The 18575-nt window shown below is 38.6% G+C and overlaps 1 protein-coding gene across 16 annotated transcripts in view; it reads right to left on the reverse strand.

Moving 5' to 3' along the window:
• The window catches only part of PARD3 (par-3 family cell polarity regulator), a 720826-nt gene that overhangs the window by 402508 nt on the left and 299743 nt on the right, over positions 1 to 18575 (reverse strand). For all 16 annotated transcript variants that reach the window (XM_087823918.1, XM_087823919.1, XM_087823914.1 and 13 more), the window contains exon 4: positions 3698 to 3876. In XM_087823918.1, coding sequence (XP_087680044.1) covers positions 3698 to 3876 — 179 coding nt within the window. The remainder of the gene's footprint in view (positions 1 to 3697; positions 3877 to 18575) is intronic.

The raw sequence follows: 18575 nt of genomic DNA on the forward strand, positions 1-18575 counted from the left end.
AGAGGATATAACCCTGATAAATATATACGCACCCAATAGAGGAGCACCTAAATTTATAAAAAACTTCTAGAGGACTTTAAGGAAGAGATCAACAGCAACACAGTCATACTAGGGGAATTTTACATGCCACTGAATTCACTGGATAGGTCTTCCAGACAAAAAATTCAACAAGGAAACAGTAATCCTAAATGACACACTAGTTCAGATGGATTTAATTGACATTTATAGAACTTTCTCCTCCAAAGCTGCAGAATATACATTCTTCTCAAGTGCACATGGGATGTTTTCAAAGATACACCACATGTTAAGACACAAAACAAATCTCTACAATTCAAGAAGATTGAAATCATATCAAGTAACTTCTCAGACCACAGTGCCATGAAATTAGAAATCAACTACAATAAAAACACTAAAAAACATTTAAACACATGGAGGGTGAAAAGCATGTTTTTTAAAAAATGAATGTGTTACCAAAGAGATCAAGAAATATATCAAAAATTTCGTGGAAACAAATGAAAATGAACACACAGCAACTCCAAATCGATGGGACACAATGAAAGCAGTCCTGAGAGGGAAGTTCATAGCACTACCAGCCTTCCTCAAAAAATAAGAAAAACTTCAAATAGACTCTATAACCCTAACTTAAAACTTAGAAAGAGAACAAGAAAAGCCCAGAGTAACTAGAAGGAAATAAATAATAAAGATCAGAGCAGAAATAAATGATATAGAGACTAAAAAAACAATACAAAAGATCAATGAAACCAAGAGCTGGTTCTTTGAAAAGATAAACGAAATTTACGAACCTTTAGCCAAACTCATCAAGAAACAGAGAGGAACCAAATAAACAAAATCAGAAAAGAAAGAGGTGAAATAACATCTGACCCAACAGAAATACAAAGGATTGTAAGAAAATACTATGAACAACTATATGCCACCAGGCTGGACAACCTGGATGAAATGGACAAATTCCTAGAAAAATACAACCTCCCAAAACTCAATCAGGAAGAGTCAGAAAACCTGAATAAGCTGAAAACTGCTGATGAAGTTGAAGCAGTAATCAAAACACTCCCAGCACACAAAATCTCTGGCCTGGACAACTTCACAGGGGAGTTTTACCAAACATTCAAAGAAGAATTAACACCTATCCTCCTCAAACTATTTCAAAAAATCCAAGAGGAAGGAACACTTCCAAAAGCTCTTTTTACAAGGCCAGCATTAGCCTAAATCCACAACCAGATCAAGACACTACAAAGAAAGAGAATTACAGGCCAATACCCTGATGAACATTGATACTAAATCCTCAACAAAATATTAGCAAATCGGATCCAGCAATATAGTAAAAAGATCATACACCATGACCAAGTGGGATTTATTCTGGAGATGCGTTATTCACAAATCAATAAACATGATACACCAATAATGAACTCTCAGAAAAAGAAACTAAAAAAAATCCACTTTACCATTGCAAATAAAAATATAAAATACCTAGGAACAAACTTAACCGAAGATATAAAAGACCTTCACTCAGAAAACTATAGGACACTATGGAAAACAGTATAGAGTTTCCTCAAAAAATTAAAAATGGAACTGCTGTTATACCCAGTGATCCCACTTCTAGGAATATATCCTAAGAATCCTGAAACACTAATCAGAAAGTACTTATGCACCCCTATGTTCATAGCAGCACAATTTACAATAGCTAATATCTGGAAACAACCCAAGTGCCCATCAGTAGATGAGTGGATAATAAAGCTGTGGCACATTTACACCATGGAATACTATGCGGCTGTAAAAAACGATATTTTATCCTTTGACATAGCATGGAGGGACCTAGAAAGTATTATGCTAAGTGATATAAGCCAGTCAGAGAAAGACAAATACCACATGATCTTACTTATATGTGGAATATAATAAACAAAATAAACTAATAAACAAAATGAATCCAGAGACTTAAAAGAATGGAAAAGACTGAGGGATCTCAGAGAGAAGGTGGGGATGGGGAAGTGGGTGGGGAGAGATTAATCAAATAACTTATATGTTTAGGATGTGTGGTAGAGTGGATCAATTCAATGGGGATAAAAAGAGGACATCTGTAATATTTTCAACATTAAAGATAAAGAAACTTAAAATAAATAAATAAAGCTACCTTAAATTTTAAAAAAGTTCATATCAGCACATATGTGATTTAATATTTTTTCATGGGGATCAAATCACTAAGATGTGCACCTGAAACCAATAGGATATTGTGTGTCAATTATATTCTAATAAAAGAATTTTAAAATAAATAAAAGTAATGAATTTTCTTCCCATCACCATGTATTCCCCCATACCTTCTTCCACCTCCACAATCACCACCCTGTTGTCCATGTCCATGAGTTCTTTCTCTTCTTTTTTCTTTTCTTTTTATTTTCCTCAATCCCTTCACCCCTTCCATCCCACTCCCAACTTGTTTATACATTTGTGAATATCCATGGAAATTTGGTCTATTCTGAACACAAGTTAAATGTCACAAGGTCTACTCATAAACTGGATTAAACCTTGGACAGTCTACTGCATGATAAAGCATTATAAAATTTCAAGCTAATCTTAATAAGAAAATACTCAAAATTCCTCATCAAATATAAAATAATATGTTTCAGAAGAGTGAGCCTTACAGTTAAATCCCTAATCCAAAAAAATCAGAGACTTCAGTGTACTGGGTTTTTTTCCTGGTAGATGTTTCTCAGTTTATACTAATGTATTATATAACTGTTTCCTCACTGAACTACTGCAAACAAGTTTGTAGAAATGCAAAACCAAGTTAAAAGAAATATTTTAAACAGGTATTTTCACATAGATGCAATAAAGAAATAAAGCAAACTTCAAGCCAAATTCACTTTAATATTAATATGTGATTAGTATATTTCCACACTTTTCTATACTATATATGTATACATATTTATATATGTATATGCACACACACAATATATAGTGTGTTAACAATGAAAAATGTTTATTAACTCACTCAAGAGATGTTTACCGAGCATTTATTCTATAAGTTCAGCAGTGAAATGATACACAGGTTAAAGGTCATTAGGTAAAATGTTATAAGTAAAAGGTTATATGTGTAATGGAAAAAGATGATAAAGATTCTGTAGAAATATATGACAAAGAACATTAAAAAACAAATTGGAAAAAATAAACTAAATAGACTAAAAAAATTAAGACATAAACTAAAATAAATTAGGTCAAAGAAGAAATTATTTTCTAGAATAGACTTCTATTTTAGAGGGAGATAAAATTGAGTAGTTAGAATAAATGACCATGGAGTCCACTTTCATCCTTTAAAGTCCATAATGCTATAATTTCTTTAACGAATCTCATAAGCCAATATGAGTATCTGCTTATATATGCATAAAACATTCCTGTAAAAACATGCAAAAGCTAACAAGGGCATTGTCCATGAAGAGAAACGGGTAGGACAGGAGACATCGTAGGGACTTTACATGTAAGCACTTCATATCAAAAAGCTTTCATTTTTAATCATATGAATATATTATCTATTCAAAAATGGATAAATAAATGTATACCATATATAGCACAAATTTTATCAGAAAATTCAAGGGCAATATAAAATAGGAAGTTATTTGAAATTTGAGGGAAAAGTCAATAAGCACACACATGAAGGAATATCATGAAGAAACTAAGAAGTGGTTACCTTTCTGTCACAGGTTTTAGGGCTACCAGCAATGTTTTGCTTAAGGAAGCCAGCTGTTGTTGACCAGCGTGTGGGGTTTTTTCGTGAAGGCTCTTCAGAGGAAAAATTACTATCACTGACAGAAGTTGAGAGGCCAATTAAAGCTGGGTCACTGCTTCGTCGGACATGAAGAGGCATATCTACAAATACAAAAAAGTATGTTTTTTAAAAAAAGATAACTAATGATAGAAAACTATATGTTAGGATAAAAGCAGTTAAATCCCAAAGATTAAAGAGCAGAATAACAATTTAAGATGGATCAGCATTCTAAGCAGAAATTCCGTTAGTTCCTTTAAAACAATTTATGGTGAAAGAAATGTGGAATGTGAGAAACAACCTGCTCTGAAGTAAGACTGCCTGGCTTGAATTTGTGCTTCACCACTTGTTACCTGTGTGGTTCTGGGCAAGCTGCCTAACTAGCCTCTGTCTCTAGTGCATTCATAGGCAAATGGAAATAAAACAGTACTTCTTTCAGTCAGGACTAAATGAGATAAAATGCTTAAAACAATGCCAGACACACTGTGTGTACTTGACAGAGAGTAATAATAACCATTACTGTCGTTATTATCCTGGATTAAAAATAGAGGATCTAAACAATATTTGGCTAGACTATTGAAGAATTATGTTGAATATTTATTTTGTTCAATAGAGTATTATAACAACGTTAATCATATTGTGTGTCCTTAAGATTAAAAACATCTTGAGTCCAGCCGGGCATGGCTCAGTAGTTAAGCATTGACCTAGGATCCAGGCGATCAGGGTTCGATTCCCGGTCAGGGCACATGCCCGGGTTGCGGGCTCGATCAATGACTCTCTCATCATTGATGTTTCTATCTCTCTCTCTCCCTCTCCTTTCCTCTCTGAAATCAATAAAGATATATTTTAAAAAAAAAAAAATCTTGAAAGTAGTAAGTTAATAAGCAGGTAGTACCTGGTATATACACACACACAAAATGACATAAAAGACAGTGTTTTAATAACTACTCATATAAGAGAGGAGTCTGCAATTGCTGTAACAAAATCGACAGAACACTCAAGCTAACATCTGTATCAGTAGCACTGAGAAGATTTTGGCAGATATGATGACTGTTACAGCAGAGAAGAAACAGAAAAATAAAAGCATGTGAGTCTATAACATTGAGAATCAGACCAAAACCCCTACTCATCAATTGAGTGAAATCACTTAAAAACATCACTTGAGACAAAAAAATTAGATTGAATTATGTTAAACCTGTTTTCAAAAACCAGGATGCAAGTTAAATATTTATAAAAAACCTCTAGAAAAACAGCTTTAAGGGTGTACTAAACTCAGCATTTACACCACATGAAACAGTTTAGAACACTAATGCCTTGGTCAGTGGTGTAAATGTATAGATCCTTGAGGATGCTAAACTAAAGACAGACTAATTACATGCATTAAAGATTATATTTAAATCATTGTCAATTCAACAGTCTCAAAAATGTGAAAGTAAATTACAAATAATCAGAGAAAACAAAAGCATATGAAGCATAATAATATCGCATTTAACACTTGCTTCTACATCATTAGGATATAATAATAATAAAGCCTAAGTGGCATTACCAGAGGAAAAATATTCTGGATATCTTAATTTGCTGGGAGAAACACAAACATGAAAATTATAGAGAAGAATAATTTCCAATATTTAAGTATATGTAGTCACTCTCAAAATCAGTTCACAAAAATACACATATAAGAATCTATGCTACAATGCTGTTAATACAAACAAAGTTTTCTCCAAATTAACAAAATTGTTCCTAGATTCACAAAATTCAAAATAAAAGCAAAAAGCAACAAAATGGGGAAGGGGGAATACAATACTTCTGGGCAATTATAATTCTGCTTCTTGGTTATGGGTTCTGTTGCTTTTTTGACATAAGGCCCTTAATTGTTTAATTGGTAAAGAACTCTGTACACCTCAATTTCTGTTTGTGTGTGTGTGTTTAAGTCTAAAAGAAGCACTATTAATTCACAAAAGAAGATCTCTAAAAAATGGTACAGAGGCAATGACCAAAAGTACTACCCACAATAATAAAATAACTATATAAAAGTACATTTCAACGGCAAAATCAATTTGCTTACACACAATAAAACAGCTTACTCTACTTGTTTTTGAAAATTTTCCCAGAAGAGATAAGTTGCATACATGATTCAGATTATATAAATAATATGAACCATCATCTGATGGGACATGATCGTTGACTGTGTTAATATGTTAGTATGAAACAGAGAAAAATAATCAGCACTCTACCTTTTGGTATCTGTAACTCTCAATACTGTAGATGCAGGAAAGAAAGGGGAAGGAGGGTTAGGTGGGTTACAGCAGAGACTCAGACCCCGCTGACTGACTGTTCTGGGCAGAGGCTGGAGCAGGGAACCAGGCAACATTTACTGCACAAACGGCAATGTGGAGGACACCACAGCAGATGTGCTATCAGGCAGCCCTTCCTGTGAATTCTTCTCACATTCAACTCTTTATTTTCATTTTAGTGATATCTATAAAAGAAATTCATATAAATATAACCTGGATCTTTCATTTGTCCTACCTCATCACCAAGTATCCCCAAGCAAAATAGGACTCATGTTTACATTGGTATCCATTGTCAAATTCAGGAAGAGATCTAAGATTTGATTACCAGGTTAATGAAAAAAGAACATAAATCAATTTATAAAGTAAACTATGTGTTCTCACCAAACAAATACCAAATGGTATCATAATGATCTTGAAATCGAGGTTTTCCTGCAGTTCGATGTGCTAAAAGAACTGAGTCACCACAGCGCACACAAGCAGCATAACCAGGTCCAAATGGCAAGACCTGTGCCATAGGACCTCAGCCTACATTCATGCTGCTTGCAATTCAAAATCAGCAACACCTGTTTCCCACATTGATGGTGTGAACTTACATTTTTATTGGTTTATAATTTCTTCTTGGTTTTATGACTGCATGAAAATTATAAGGCATTTTCACCCAGTTTATACACACATTCAAGTCACATATTATAACCAATAATTTAACTAGGAGAAATCTAAATCTTTTTGTTTTAATGAGTCTCTACAGTTGTCACAGTGAAGAAACATGTGACTCCACAGATGAAAAAGCTGAAGCTCAGAAAGATGACAAGAGGAGCACAGGGGCAATTTCCTGGATAGAACTTGAGGTTCCTGGGTCAGCGCTCAATCACTACCCAAATTATAAAACTAGTTCTATTATTCAACAGTTCATTGGAAAAGAAGTTATATTTCTATCTACATGCAGATAAAAATATTAGTCTCAATTCTGTAAAAGGGATGAATTTTATTGTTTTCAAAGTAAAATTATATACACTGAGAAATCATACACTGGTTTTAACTAAGCATCATTTGATTTGGGTGAATTTAAAAAATGTTACATTAGCTATACATACATATTAAAATAACAGGCATCCCAATTTTGGAAATGTTAAAATGAAAGAAATTAAAAACATATACACTGGTTAAATAGATGTATAAGATAAAAAGAATGCCCAGAGAAAAAGGGCCTATACCAGGCCTTCTCAAACTTTCATCTCAGGATCCATTCACACCCTGAAAATTATTGAGGACCCCAAGAGGTTTTCTTTATGTGGGGTATGGCTAAGAACAGTGACCGTATTAGAAGTAAAAATTTAAAATTTTTAAAATATTTATTAATTCATGTTTATGTTAGTAATAAAACCATTACATGTTAGCATCAAGAACAGAATTATACAAAAATTCTATTTCACAAAACAGCGAAGTTAGTGGAACTGTAGCACTGTTTTACATTTTGCTTAATCAGAGACATCTGGGTTCTCATCTCTGCTTCTGTATTCAATCTGCTGCAGCATGCCAAAGTATATTTTAAAACTCCATAAATATTTAGTTGGAAGAGGAAATAGTATTTTAATATTCTTTCTAGATAACAGTGAATATTCTTTTTTGATATTGCACCAAAACTTGGCAAATGAATTTCCCAAAGGTTAGCTGCAATAAGGAATGTAAACTTTTCATTCTTTGTTACATTAAAATCTACTCATCTATGTTACACTTTGAATGGATCATAAGTCATGAAAAAAATGTTAACGTTTGTTATTTGGAATATATTAGTAATTGGGTTGTGCCAATCTTCCAAATGCTGATATATTTCTTCATATCAGAAAATCACATATGTGAACATCACTAATAATTTCATCAGAAAAGTCACTAAGCATTGGGAAGTTGTCATGCTCACAGCAGGATATATAACTTTTCCAAAATCTAATTTTCACTAGAAAGCCTAACCATTATCTTCGGCAACAAATACTATCAGTTGTTTGCCTTGCGGTGACAGGCTCACTTCATTGGTTTTCTAGATCTTCCAGACACCAAAGGCAAAATAACCCCAGTTTTTTCTGTCCTTCTTTCAAATAAAAATGGTGTTCCATTACAAAATAGCTACTTCAGATTACATCTCAAGCCATCACATAAAAGTTTTCCTGAAGACAACCAATGATCTTCAATACGTGCAAGTACCTTTTGCCTACCTCGCACTTTGTCACTCAAAATATTAATTTGTACACTTGGGGATCAGTATTTAAAAAAGTAATCATTCTTTCTACTTCATCAAGGAGATTAAAATGGCTTAAAAAAAAACAAAACCGGTATGTGTTCTGGGTGAACACATATGGTGCCAGTGCTTTGATGTGTGCAAGGGGGCCTACATTTTACCCATCAGTACCTGGGCAACATTGATGCAGATAGCAACCCAGCGAACAACACAAAATGTATCTTAGTCTATGAAAAAAACACTTTATCCTCATTGACTCCTTGAAATGGTCTTAATGACTTCCAAGGACCCACAGACTACACATGAAGAACCACTTAGCTAGACCTGCAACCCTGGCAAGTCAGCTCACCTCTCCAGGACTCAGTCTCCTAATCTATAAAACCAGAGGCTACACTGATGGGGTCAGATCTTTTTCACGCTAAAATATGTGTGATTCCACATTAGTTTATATACTCCTAAACCAGTGATCACTTGCCAAGCCTCATCCCAGCAGAACTTAAAACAATTTATGAAAAACGTACTTAAAAAATAATAATAAAAACATTTCAAAGCCTTATCAGCAACCATTACCAGGTGCCTCAAAACAGGTTGAAGTATTACAGGCAGCACAGGAGAAGGCACAGGTAGTGGTGCAGAAGGAGCCACGAATGGCACGAGACCTTTTGGCAAGTTGAGCCTGATTTTATAGATAAAAACAAAACAAAACTATAAACATTGAGCCTTAATTAACAAAATGAATCATGAAACCCAACTGCCTGTTACATCTGACAGGTCTCTCGCCTTTTGCTGTCCTGATGATACACATTGGTTGCGTAAAGAACGTACACGTGTCTTGGCTTCAGAGAAATATATGTGAATACAGCCTTTTCCTCTATGATTTGTTCATGTTTCTGGGGCCCACAGCATACCTGAGTATTACTAGTGTTCTGATGTAACATGTGTTCTTTACAGTAATCAAAAATAATAGGAACTTCTCATTTAGGGTAATTTGGTCATTATTACTACAATTCCTCATCCTCAATTTTAAGAAATCAATACATTTAAAAACATAATAATTCTAGCCCTGTAATATTCTGATGTATTTAACATACAGTTAACATTCTGATTTCTTTTACTATAATCTATATTTTCAAAGTATATCCTCTGAAATACTAAAAAGAAAATTCAGAGATGAGGCTCTTCAATAATTAAGCTGCTGGATGAAGCGCACAGGCACTGCTGCAGGGACACTGGGTCAGGAGGGGGTGGAGGCTGATGTGTGCATCCCTTTGAAGAGTGGATAGCACAGCAATAAACCCTCATCACAAGATTGAAAATTCTCTGTGGCCCTAGTTCACTGTTATTACTGATATGCTTCTCCAAGTAGGATGCCTTTGAAGTAAGGGGAAAATGTCAAATCTAATAATGAATTATAGCAAATACTAGAAAGGTAGATATATGTATTTTTCACTGTTAAAAATCCCACCCTAATTCTTAATCGGCTTTCTCATTGCTTCTCTTCTTTCGTTTTTATAGTGATTTCTAAATTACTTAACCACTCAAGGCAATGAATAAACCTTTTCCAAGAATAGAGTCATAAGCCAACAAGGTATTTAATCAAATCTAAAAATAATATACAGTTAAACATGTTCCATTAGAAGTTCTGATGCAAACAGCATAATTACTTTTACGTAAAATGAAGGGCACCTCCCCAATCTTTGGGGATATTACATATTTCCAAAGACATATCTCACAGTTAGCACCAAATTATTAACACATGCCATGAGATAAAAGCCTGTCATTGGATTGCAAAATTGACCTACCAATATATGTTCCCCTTTTTATAAAGGTACTTATCAGTATTTCACTTATCGAGGTAAAATCCTTGATAGAAATTTGTGGAAAGGCAAAAAATAAGCTTTAAAAAATAGTGAATGACTCAGAGGACTTAAAATGGGTTTTATCACCCTGTTAATATTTTATATATTAGCAAAAAGTAAATAATACTATAGTTGGGAGTTGTCATAAAGATAAACTAAAATACCTAATTTACAGATGAGTGCACTAAGGGACCAGACAGATAGATTCAGGGATGGGTCATAGGTCACACTGCTCTGTGATCCAGCTGAAAATGAAAAGCTTGTTTACTGCCTTCCCCCCACCCTTGCAATTTGGATTTGACCACACCGTTGTCCAGGAAGAATTAAAATGTGTAAAGTCCACAATACACTTACATTTTACTAAAGATAACATGTGATTTCTTGGGAAAGCTGAATTTAAAACATTTCTATAGCCCTAGCTGGTTTGGTTCAGTGGACAGAGTATCGGCCTGCAGACTGAAGGGTCCTACGTTCTATTCCAGCCAAGGGGCACATATCTGGGTGGCAGACTCAATCCCTGGCCACATTGGGAGAGTGCGTGGGAGGAAACCAATCAATGTGTCTCTCTCACATTGATGTTTCTCTTTCTCTCTCTCTCTCCCTCTCTCCCTTCCACTCTCTTTGAAAAGCAATGGAAAAAATAACCACAGGTGAGGATTAAAAAAATAAAAATAAATATATATAAATATACATATATATGTACACACAAACATATACATACATGTGTGTGTGTGTATATATATATATATCAGCCTTTCTATAGATAACAGGATATCTTCAATAGTTCCGATGAATACTAGACACTTATGAGGGAAAAGAAAGTTAAGGGGAAAATGTGCTACTCCAATGTCATATGAAAGTTTCCAAAGAAAAACCAGAAACTTTTTCTAAGGCATAGTGTATCTGTAGCACCAGAATTCCCATTCTGAAACTGAAAATATAAGCAACTTGATCAAAAGCCCTCTAAATACTCACATGAGTACAAGTAAAAGTAGGGAAATCTTAACAAGACCGGTGACTTGTAGCAATGTTAATATTGTCATTGTGAGAGAATATTAGTTTTTTAAAATCTTACCATTAAGTAAAATATAAAAGGACTATCACTGTAGTATTTTTTTTTTAATTTATCTTTACTGTTGAAAGTATTACAGATATCCCATTTCTCCCCAAATTAAACAACCTTCCCTCTCCACCTCGCTTCCACTCCATCCCCTGGCCTTTACCCCATTATTGTCTGTGTCCATGGGTTATGCATACAACTTCTTTGGTTAACCTCTTCCCACCCTCTACCCCCCTTCCCTCTTCCCTCTGAAATATGACCGTCTATTGCATGTGTCAGTGTCTCTGGATCTACTTAGTTCGTCAGATTCTTTTGTTCATTAGCTTCTTCTAAAACAAGACCCTTCTTTTAGAACTTCTTTAGCTTTTCCTTGTCTAAGAAGCTCTTTATCTGACGTTCAGTTAGAAATGACAGCTTTGCTGGGTAGAGTAATCTTGGTTGGAGGTTCCTGTTTTTCATCACTTTGAATATTTCTTGCCACTCCTTTCTGACCTGCAAGGTTTCTGTAGAGAAATCAGCTGACAGTCATATGGGTGCTCTCTTGTAGGTAATTAAGTGCTTTTCTCTTTCTGCTTTTAAGATTCTCTCTTTGTATTTAACCTTTGGCATTTTAATTATGATGTGTCTTGCTGTGGGTCTCTTTGGGTTCCTCTTGTTTGGGACTCTCTGTGCTTCCTGGACTTGTAAGTCTATTTCTTTCCCCAGGTAGGAGAAGTTTTCTGTCACTATTTTTTCAAATAGGTTTTCAAATTGTTACTCTCTTTCATCTCCTTCTGGCACCCCAATAACGCGAATGTTGGGCCGCTTGAAGTTGTTCAAGAGGCTCCTTATATTATCTCCATATTTATGGATTCTTTTTTCTTTTTGCTCTTCTGGTTGGGTGTTTTTTTGTTTCCTCAAGTTACAAATTGCTGATTTGATTCTCAGCATCCTCTACTCTACTGTTGATTCCCTGTAAATTATTCTTCATTTCAGTTTCTGTAGCCTTCATTTCTGACTGGTACTTTATTATATCATTAATGGTGTCACTTGTTTTTGTAATACTTTTACTAAGATCCTTGAGCACCCTCATAACTATTATTCTGAATTCTGTATCTAGTAGCTTGCTTGGTTCTATTTCATTTAGTTCCTCTTCTAGAGATTTCTTCTGTTCTTTCCTTTGTGACATGTTTATTTGCCTCCACATCTTGGCTGCTTCTAGGTGTTTCTTTCTGTGTGTTAGGTAGAGCTGCTATGTCTCCTGGAATTTGTAAAGTGGCTTTGTGTAGTAGGTGTCCTATAGGGTCCAGGGACTCAGCCTCCCCAGTGACCTGAGAGGGGCCTTCAAGGTGCTCCCCTGTGTGGACTCTGTGCACTGTCCTGTTGTAGTTGAGCCTTGGCTGCTGTTGGCGTCACTGTGAGGAATTGACCCCCAGGCCAATTGGCTATGAGGACCAGCTGCAACTACAGCCAAAGAGCTGCTGTGATGGAGACACCCCTATGGAGCAGGATTTACTTCAGTGGAGCTTTGGTGTTCACCAAGTGCGCCCCTTGAGTGTGTCACTCGTGGCTGTGGTAGGGTTATAATCCAGCATGGTTGAGTCTCACTGTCTCTGGGGCCTCCCAGGAAGAGCAAGGTCAGCCTCTGCCAATGCCTTGCCCAGGGCCACCCAGCATGAGCTACACAGCAAATCATAGTTGGTTGTCTTGTGCTGGACTTGGAGGTGTCCTGGAGAGGCCAAGCTATGAACGAATGCAGGCTGCCACTAGTGCCAGGCCTGGGGCCACTTATCAAGCCCTATGGGGCACACTGCTGCTTGTTTGAGAGATTTTAGGAAAGTCCTAAGCATGAGGCTAGAGAGGCCACTTGCATAGAAAAGCCATTGGAAATGGCTTAGATGAGCTTACAAGTAGGGATGTGTTGGGCCTCCAAAAATCACCTGGACAGGGCCAAAGGTGTAAGTCAGGTGCTAGAGATTCAAATAAGGTGCTTGGCTGCTGGCTCTGTGGGGCAGGGCCAGCCAAAGGAGCAATGGCCTCTGCCAGCTCTTCTTAGAGAAAGCTGTCCCTCTACCTCTTGCCCCAATTTCAGGCAAGTTAGTTACTCCCCAAATGTCCCAGGTTCCTTTCAAGCTGTTGCCCAGTGCTGGAGCTCAGAGGGAGCGCGTCTAAGTGAGTCCGTTTGCGGGCCCTTTAAAACAAGCTGTCTGGGACTCCCGCAGCCTCAGAGTCACTCAGCCACACTCCCAGCTGTTTTTTACAGCCTGAAGTTGTGGGGACTTCTCTTCCCAGCCCTGAAGCCCTGGGGAAACAGGCCTGATGTGAGGCTGGGATTCCTCACTCCTCCACGAAACCTCCACCGCCGAGATATCCCCCCCCCCCCCCGGTTTTAAACCACAGCACCGGGTGTGGGATTGCAGCCAAGTCTCTGGGATTCAGACCCAATCTGCCTGTGTCTCCGCCCCTCCTACCAGTCACGATGCTTCTTCAGTTCCCTGGTTGCAGAACTTCTGTTCAGCTAGATTTCAGGAGGTTCTCAGTGATAGCTGTTCTGTATTTTAGTTGAAATTTTGATGTGGTTGTGGGAGGCGGCAGGTACAGCTGTTACCCACACTGCCATCTTGTTTCCAGATCTCTAGTATTTCTTGCAAATGCATTTAATTCTACAATTACCTCAATTAAAAAATACACAAACAAACATACAGAAAAACGAAAAACAAAAAAGCTCCAAAACGTTAAACAGAAAATCCCAGGTAAAAAGTCAATGTGAAGGCCTGCAGCAATCAGGACAACAGAATGTTAACAAGCTATTTCCTATAACAGTCTTCACATGACCGAAGCTCAACTGCTACACAAACCATATGTACACGGTAGACTATCCACTCTGACAGCTCCCTCAGCATGCTCACAATAGGGCATATCCACACCTTCCCAATGCTGAGAGACTGGCCAGCATATTACCTCTATCCCACCTACAACCTTCACTGTACAGTGTCCTATGCTCTATGGGTTTTCCTCATATGATATCAATTCCTCAAATCTGTCAGGTCCAATATTAGTGTCTCAGCAGCAAACAGTTGGCTAATTCAGAAAGGGGTATTTGAGAAACATTTAATGGAAGGACTGTTTACAAATATATGGCAGGATTAACAAAAAGCAGCAAGGGATGAAGTTCCCATGAGGCCTTCACCACCCTCAGGGCAAGGAGACCTATGGCTGTGGTTTGCAGGGACACAGCTACCAGCAAACAGCCACCAGGCAAAGAAGGGGCCCAGAAATGAGAACTGTCTTGGTTCTCTTCCTACTCTCCATCAGTGCTCTGCAGGTGCATCCCCAGGCCTAATCCAGGCACAAGCTAGAGACCACAGAGCCTGGATGATTCCAGGTGAGAAGTCGGTCCTGACCACATGGGGCAAAAATGGACGAGTCTGGAGGAGCACAAGGAAGCTACATAGCTCAGGATGCTAGTGGAATTCCTCTGTTCCTTTCTCCCACTGCACTTCGTTTCTACTTCTAATAGCATCAGCTGGTCATTTAACTGGAGGACAAGTGTTAAACCTATTCATTGTCACCACCCTCCCTCCCTCCCTACACACACACATACACAAATAAACACACACAGATGAATCAGGAGCTAAAATTTTTTTTTTAATATATCTTTATTGATTTCAGAGAGAGGAAAGGAGAGGGAGAGAGAGATAGAAACATCAATGATGAGAGAGTCATTGATCGGCTGCAGCCCGAAACCTGGGCATGTGCCCTAACCGGGAATCGAACCCTGATCACCTGGATCCTAGGTCGATGCTTAACCGCTGAGCCACGTCCTGCCAGGCAGGAGCTAAAATTTTTAGAAGTGGGTTAAAATACATCAGTCAAGAACAAAAAACTCCCCAAATGTGAAAGATACAATTACAATTCAGGGGTACCTATCTTATCAGTCCCTGGAGGGTAACAAACAGTGTTTAAGGTGTAAGAACAAGCTGTAGAGGTGAAAAGCCTTTCACTTCTATCTTCCTGTCTCCTGGAGGAGAAGGTAGGGACAAGCCTGAGGCAGTTATGTAAATGACCACTTGCTTATAAAAATTTGAATTGGCTACTGAATCCTATACATAAAAACTTCATTGTCCCAAAATCCTCAGCTAAGAATGCTACAGGGCAGGTGAATGAATGGTTCAGTTATTCACAATCCTGAGCACCTACCAGGACCCAGCAGGGAATGCTCAAACAGCCCCCAGAGCAGAGTCAGCAGTGCTATGCATGGGTGATTTCCCTTTCACTAATGTTGCTTCCCTTTTCTGTTTGGCTATATAGCAGGTATAGAGTGTGGCTACTTCAATCAACAGACATTTGTTGAACATCTACTAGACACTAAGACTATTCTAAAGATTTAAAAAATAATGGCTAATGAGTCTTTGAGAACCATTGATTGTCCAAAAATCACTCCAAATTAACCTCACTCTTAACATTCAAAAGGGAGCAAGTACTCTAACAGACCACCACCTACCCAGTGATGGGCTCAGGGCAGATTTTTTTTTTTTTTATGTTAGTAAAAGAACGAAAGTGAAGGTAAGAATACAACAAGGTACAACAAGGTACCCAGATGAAAATAACCATAGGTGGATGAAACAAACTATTAGAATTGCTGGCACTAGAACCTTTCTTTAGGAGAATATGCTGGGGGGGGGGGGGGCGGAGGGGGGATTTTTTTTTAATTTTCAGAAAAATATCTTAATGAGCAATGAGAGGATTGAAGTTGAGAATATGAGAATCTGAACTCTAAAGAAACAATGAAAAGAGAAAGAAAAAGACATGGTGAGACCCTGCACTCAGGAGCATGTGAGCAGGCAAGAGCTAGCTAAGCCATTTTCCTTAAGAAATGAACTAAATAGCCCTGGCCGATTTGGGTCAGTGGTTAGAGTGTTGGCCCCGGGAAATGAAGGGTTCTGTGTTCGATTGAGGCCAAGGGCACATACCTCAATTGCAGGCTTGATCCCCGGCCCCAGTTGGGGTGCATGCAGAGACAATCAATCAATGTGTCTCTCTCACATCAATGTTTCTCTCTCTCTCCCTCTCTCCCTTCCACTCTCTCTGAAAAGCAATGGAAAAAGATATCCTCAGGTAAAGATCTAAAAACAAAAAGAAATGAACTGCCCAAAAGCGTGGCCCACCATTTGAACATAGGCCTATGATCCAGAAGATAGCAGTTAGATCCCTGGTTAGGGCACATGCCCAGGGTTGCAGCTCAATCCCCAGTACGGGGTGTGCAGGAGGCAATCTATCAATGACTGTCATTATTGGTGTTTCTCTCTCTCTCTCCCCCTCTCCTTTGCTCTATCTAAAATCAATTAAGATTTTTTTAAAAAACAAACCTGTAAAACATATTTGGAGATGAAAAAGAACAAAAAAAGTGTGTGGGGGGAGGAGGAGGTCCTATATTATTATTATTATTAATAGTGTTTTTCCAACCAGATGTCAGTTGAGTAGATAGTGTTTTTCCAACCAGATGTCTGTTGAGTAGTATAAACTCTATTTCCATACGGCCAAGAGCCCCTACTAGAGCATAAGAGTGATGAATGGAGAGACTACATCTGTCTCCCTCACTTTTTGAACCTCCAGGCCCAGAACAGTATCTCAAAGAGCACATACAATTGAATATCATTATACACTAAAGTTACACTCTACAAAGTCACTGTAAACACTGAATTTAGCAAATAATGAACACCACTGCTCCAGGAGAAACTACAAGGTAAGATTAGGGCCTCTGGTCACGATATTTTCATAAACTGATTAATATATAACTGTTTCTATTTAAAAACACCTCATTTAACAAAGATTGTTGATTCATTAGCATTAAACTCACATCCAAGAGAACTAAAACTCATGCTTGAATGAAGCTTATCTAACATGCATATTTTCTCCATAAGGCACATCATAGACTTGCTGTGATTACGTGCCTGAAACATTCTATGTTCGAGGTTCATTTTAAACAGCAAAACATATCCCCCAAAAGTACGAAAATGTGAAAACCATGAAACCAAATAGACCATGAAGAGGACAGTTGTTTACAATATGAGGACTGGAACACAAAGCAGAGTGGCCCTTGTTCAACCTCAACTAGGAGCAGGCACAGCAGTGATTCAGTAATATTTGTGGGAGATGATGGAGACAACAAGATGGTGGTGTAGGTAACCAATGTACCTGCCGCCTCCCACAACCACATCAAAATTACAACTAAAATACAAAACAACTATCACTCAGAACCTCCTGAAATCTAGCTGAACAGACGTCCTACAATCAAGGAACTGAAGAAGCAGCAAGACTGGTAGGAGGAGCAAAGACACGGGTGGATTGTCGCTGAATTCCAAAGACTCAGCCGCAGTCCCACACCCGGTGCCGTAGTGTAAACCCAGGAGGGATATCTCAACAGTGCAGGTATTGTGGAGGATCGAGGGGTCCCAGGCCCAGAACAGGACCCCAGCCCAGGGTTCCAGGGCCAGAAAGAGAAGTTCCCACAGCTCTGGGCTGTGAAAACCAGTGGAGACTTACTGAGGGTCACAGAGGTTGAGGGAGCCCCAGCCTTTCCTCTTAAAGACCTGGCCCACAGACTCACTCAGACGCGCGCTCTCTGAGCTTCAGCACCAGGCAGCAGGTTGAAAGGAACCTGGGACATTCGGGGAGGAACTAACTTGCCTAAAATCAAGGTGAGAGCTGTAGGGCAGCTTTCTCACAGACAGAAGAGCTGCCAGAGGCCACTGCTCCTTTGGCTAGCCCTCCCCCAACAGAGCCAGAAGCCAGGCACCATATTTGAATCGCCACCATCTGATGCACACTTTTGGCTATGCCCTGGTGATTCCCAGAGACCCCACCCCTCCGTACTTACAAGCTCAACCAAGACATTTCCAGTGGCTTTTCTATGCAAGTGGCCTCTCTAGCCTAATGCTTAGGACTTTCCTAAAATCTCTCAAACAAGCAGCAGTGTGCCCCATAGGGCTTGATAAGTGGCCCCAGGCCGGGCACTAGTAGCAGCCTGCACTGGTTCATAGCGTGCCTCTCCAGGACACCTCCAAGCCTGGCACAAGTCACAGCCAACCATGGTTTGCTGTGTAGTTCATGCTGGGTGGCCCTGGGCAAGGCACTGGCAGAGGCTGACCTTGCACCTCCCAGGAGGCCCCAGAGACAGTGCACCTGGTGGTCAGACTCAACCACACTGGATTATAACCCTGCCACAAGTGACACACTCAAGGGGCGCACTTGGTGAACACCAAAGCTCCACTGAAGTAAATCCTGCTCCATAGGGGTGTCTCCATCACAGCAGCTCTTTGGCTGTAGTTGCAGCTGGTCCTCACAGCCAATTGGCCTGGGAGTCAATTCCTCACAG

This window comes from Miniopterus natalensis, chromosome 1 (genome assembly GCF_054644295.1).
Source record: "Miniopterus natalensis isolate mMinNat1 chromosome 1, mMinNat1.hap1, whole genome shotgun sequence".
NCBI classification, from domain to species: domain Eukaryota; kingdom Metazoa; phylum Chordata; class Mammalia; order Chiroptera; family Miniopteridae; genus Miniopterus; species Miniopterus natalensis.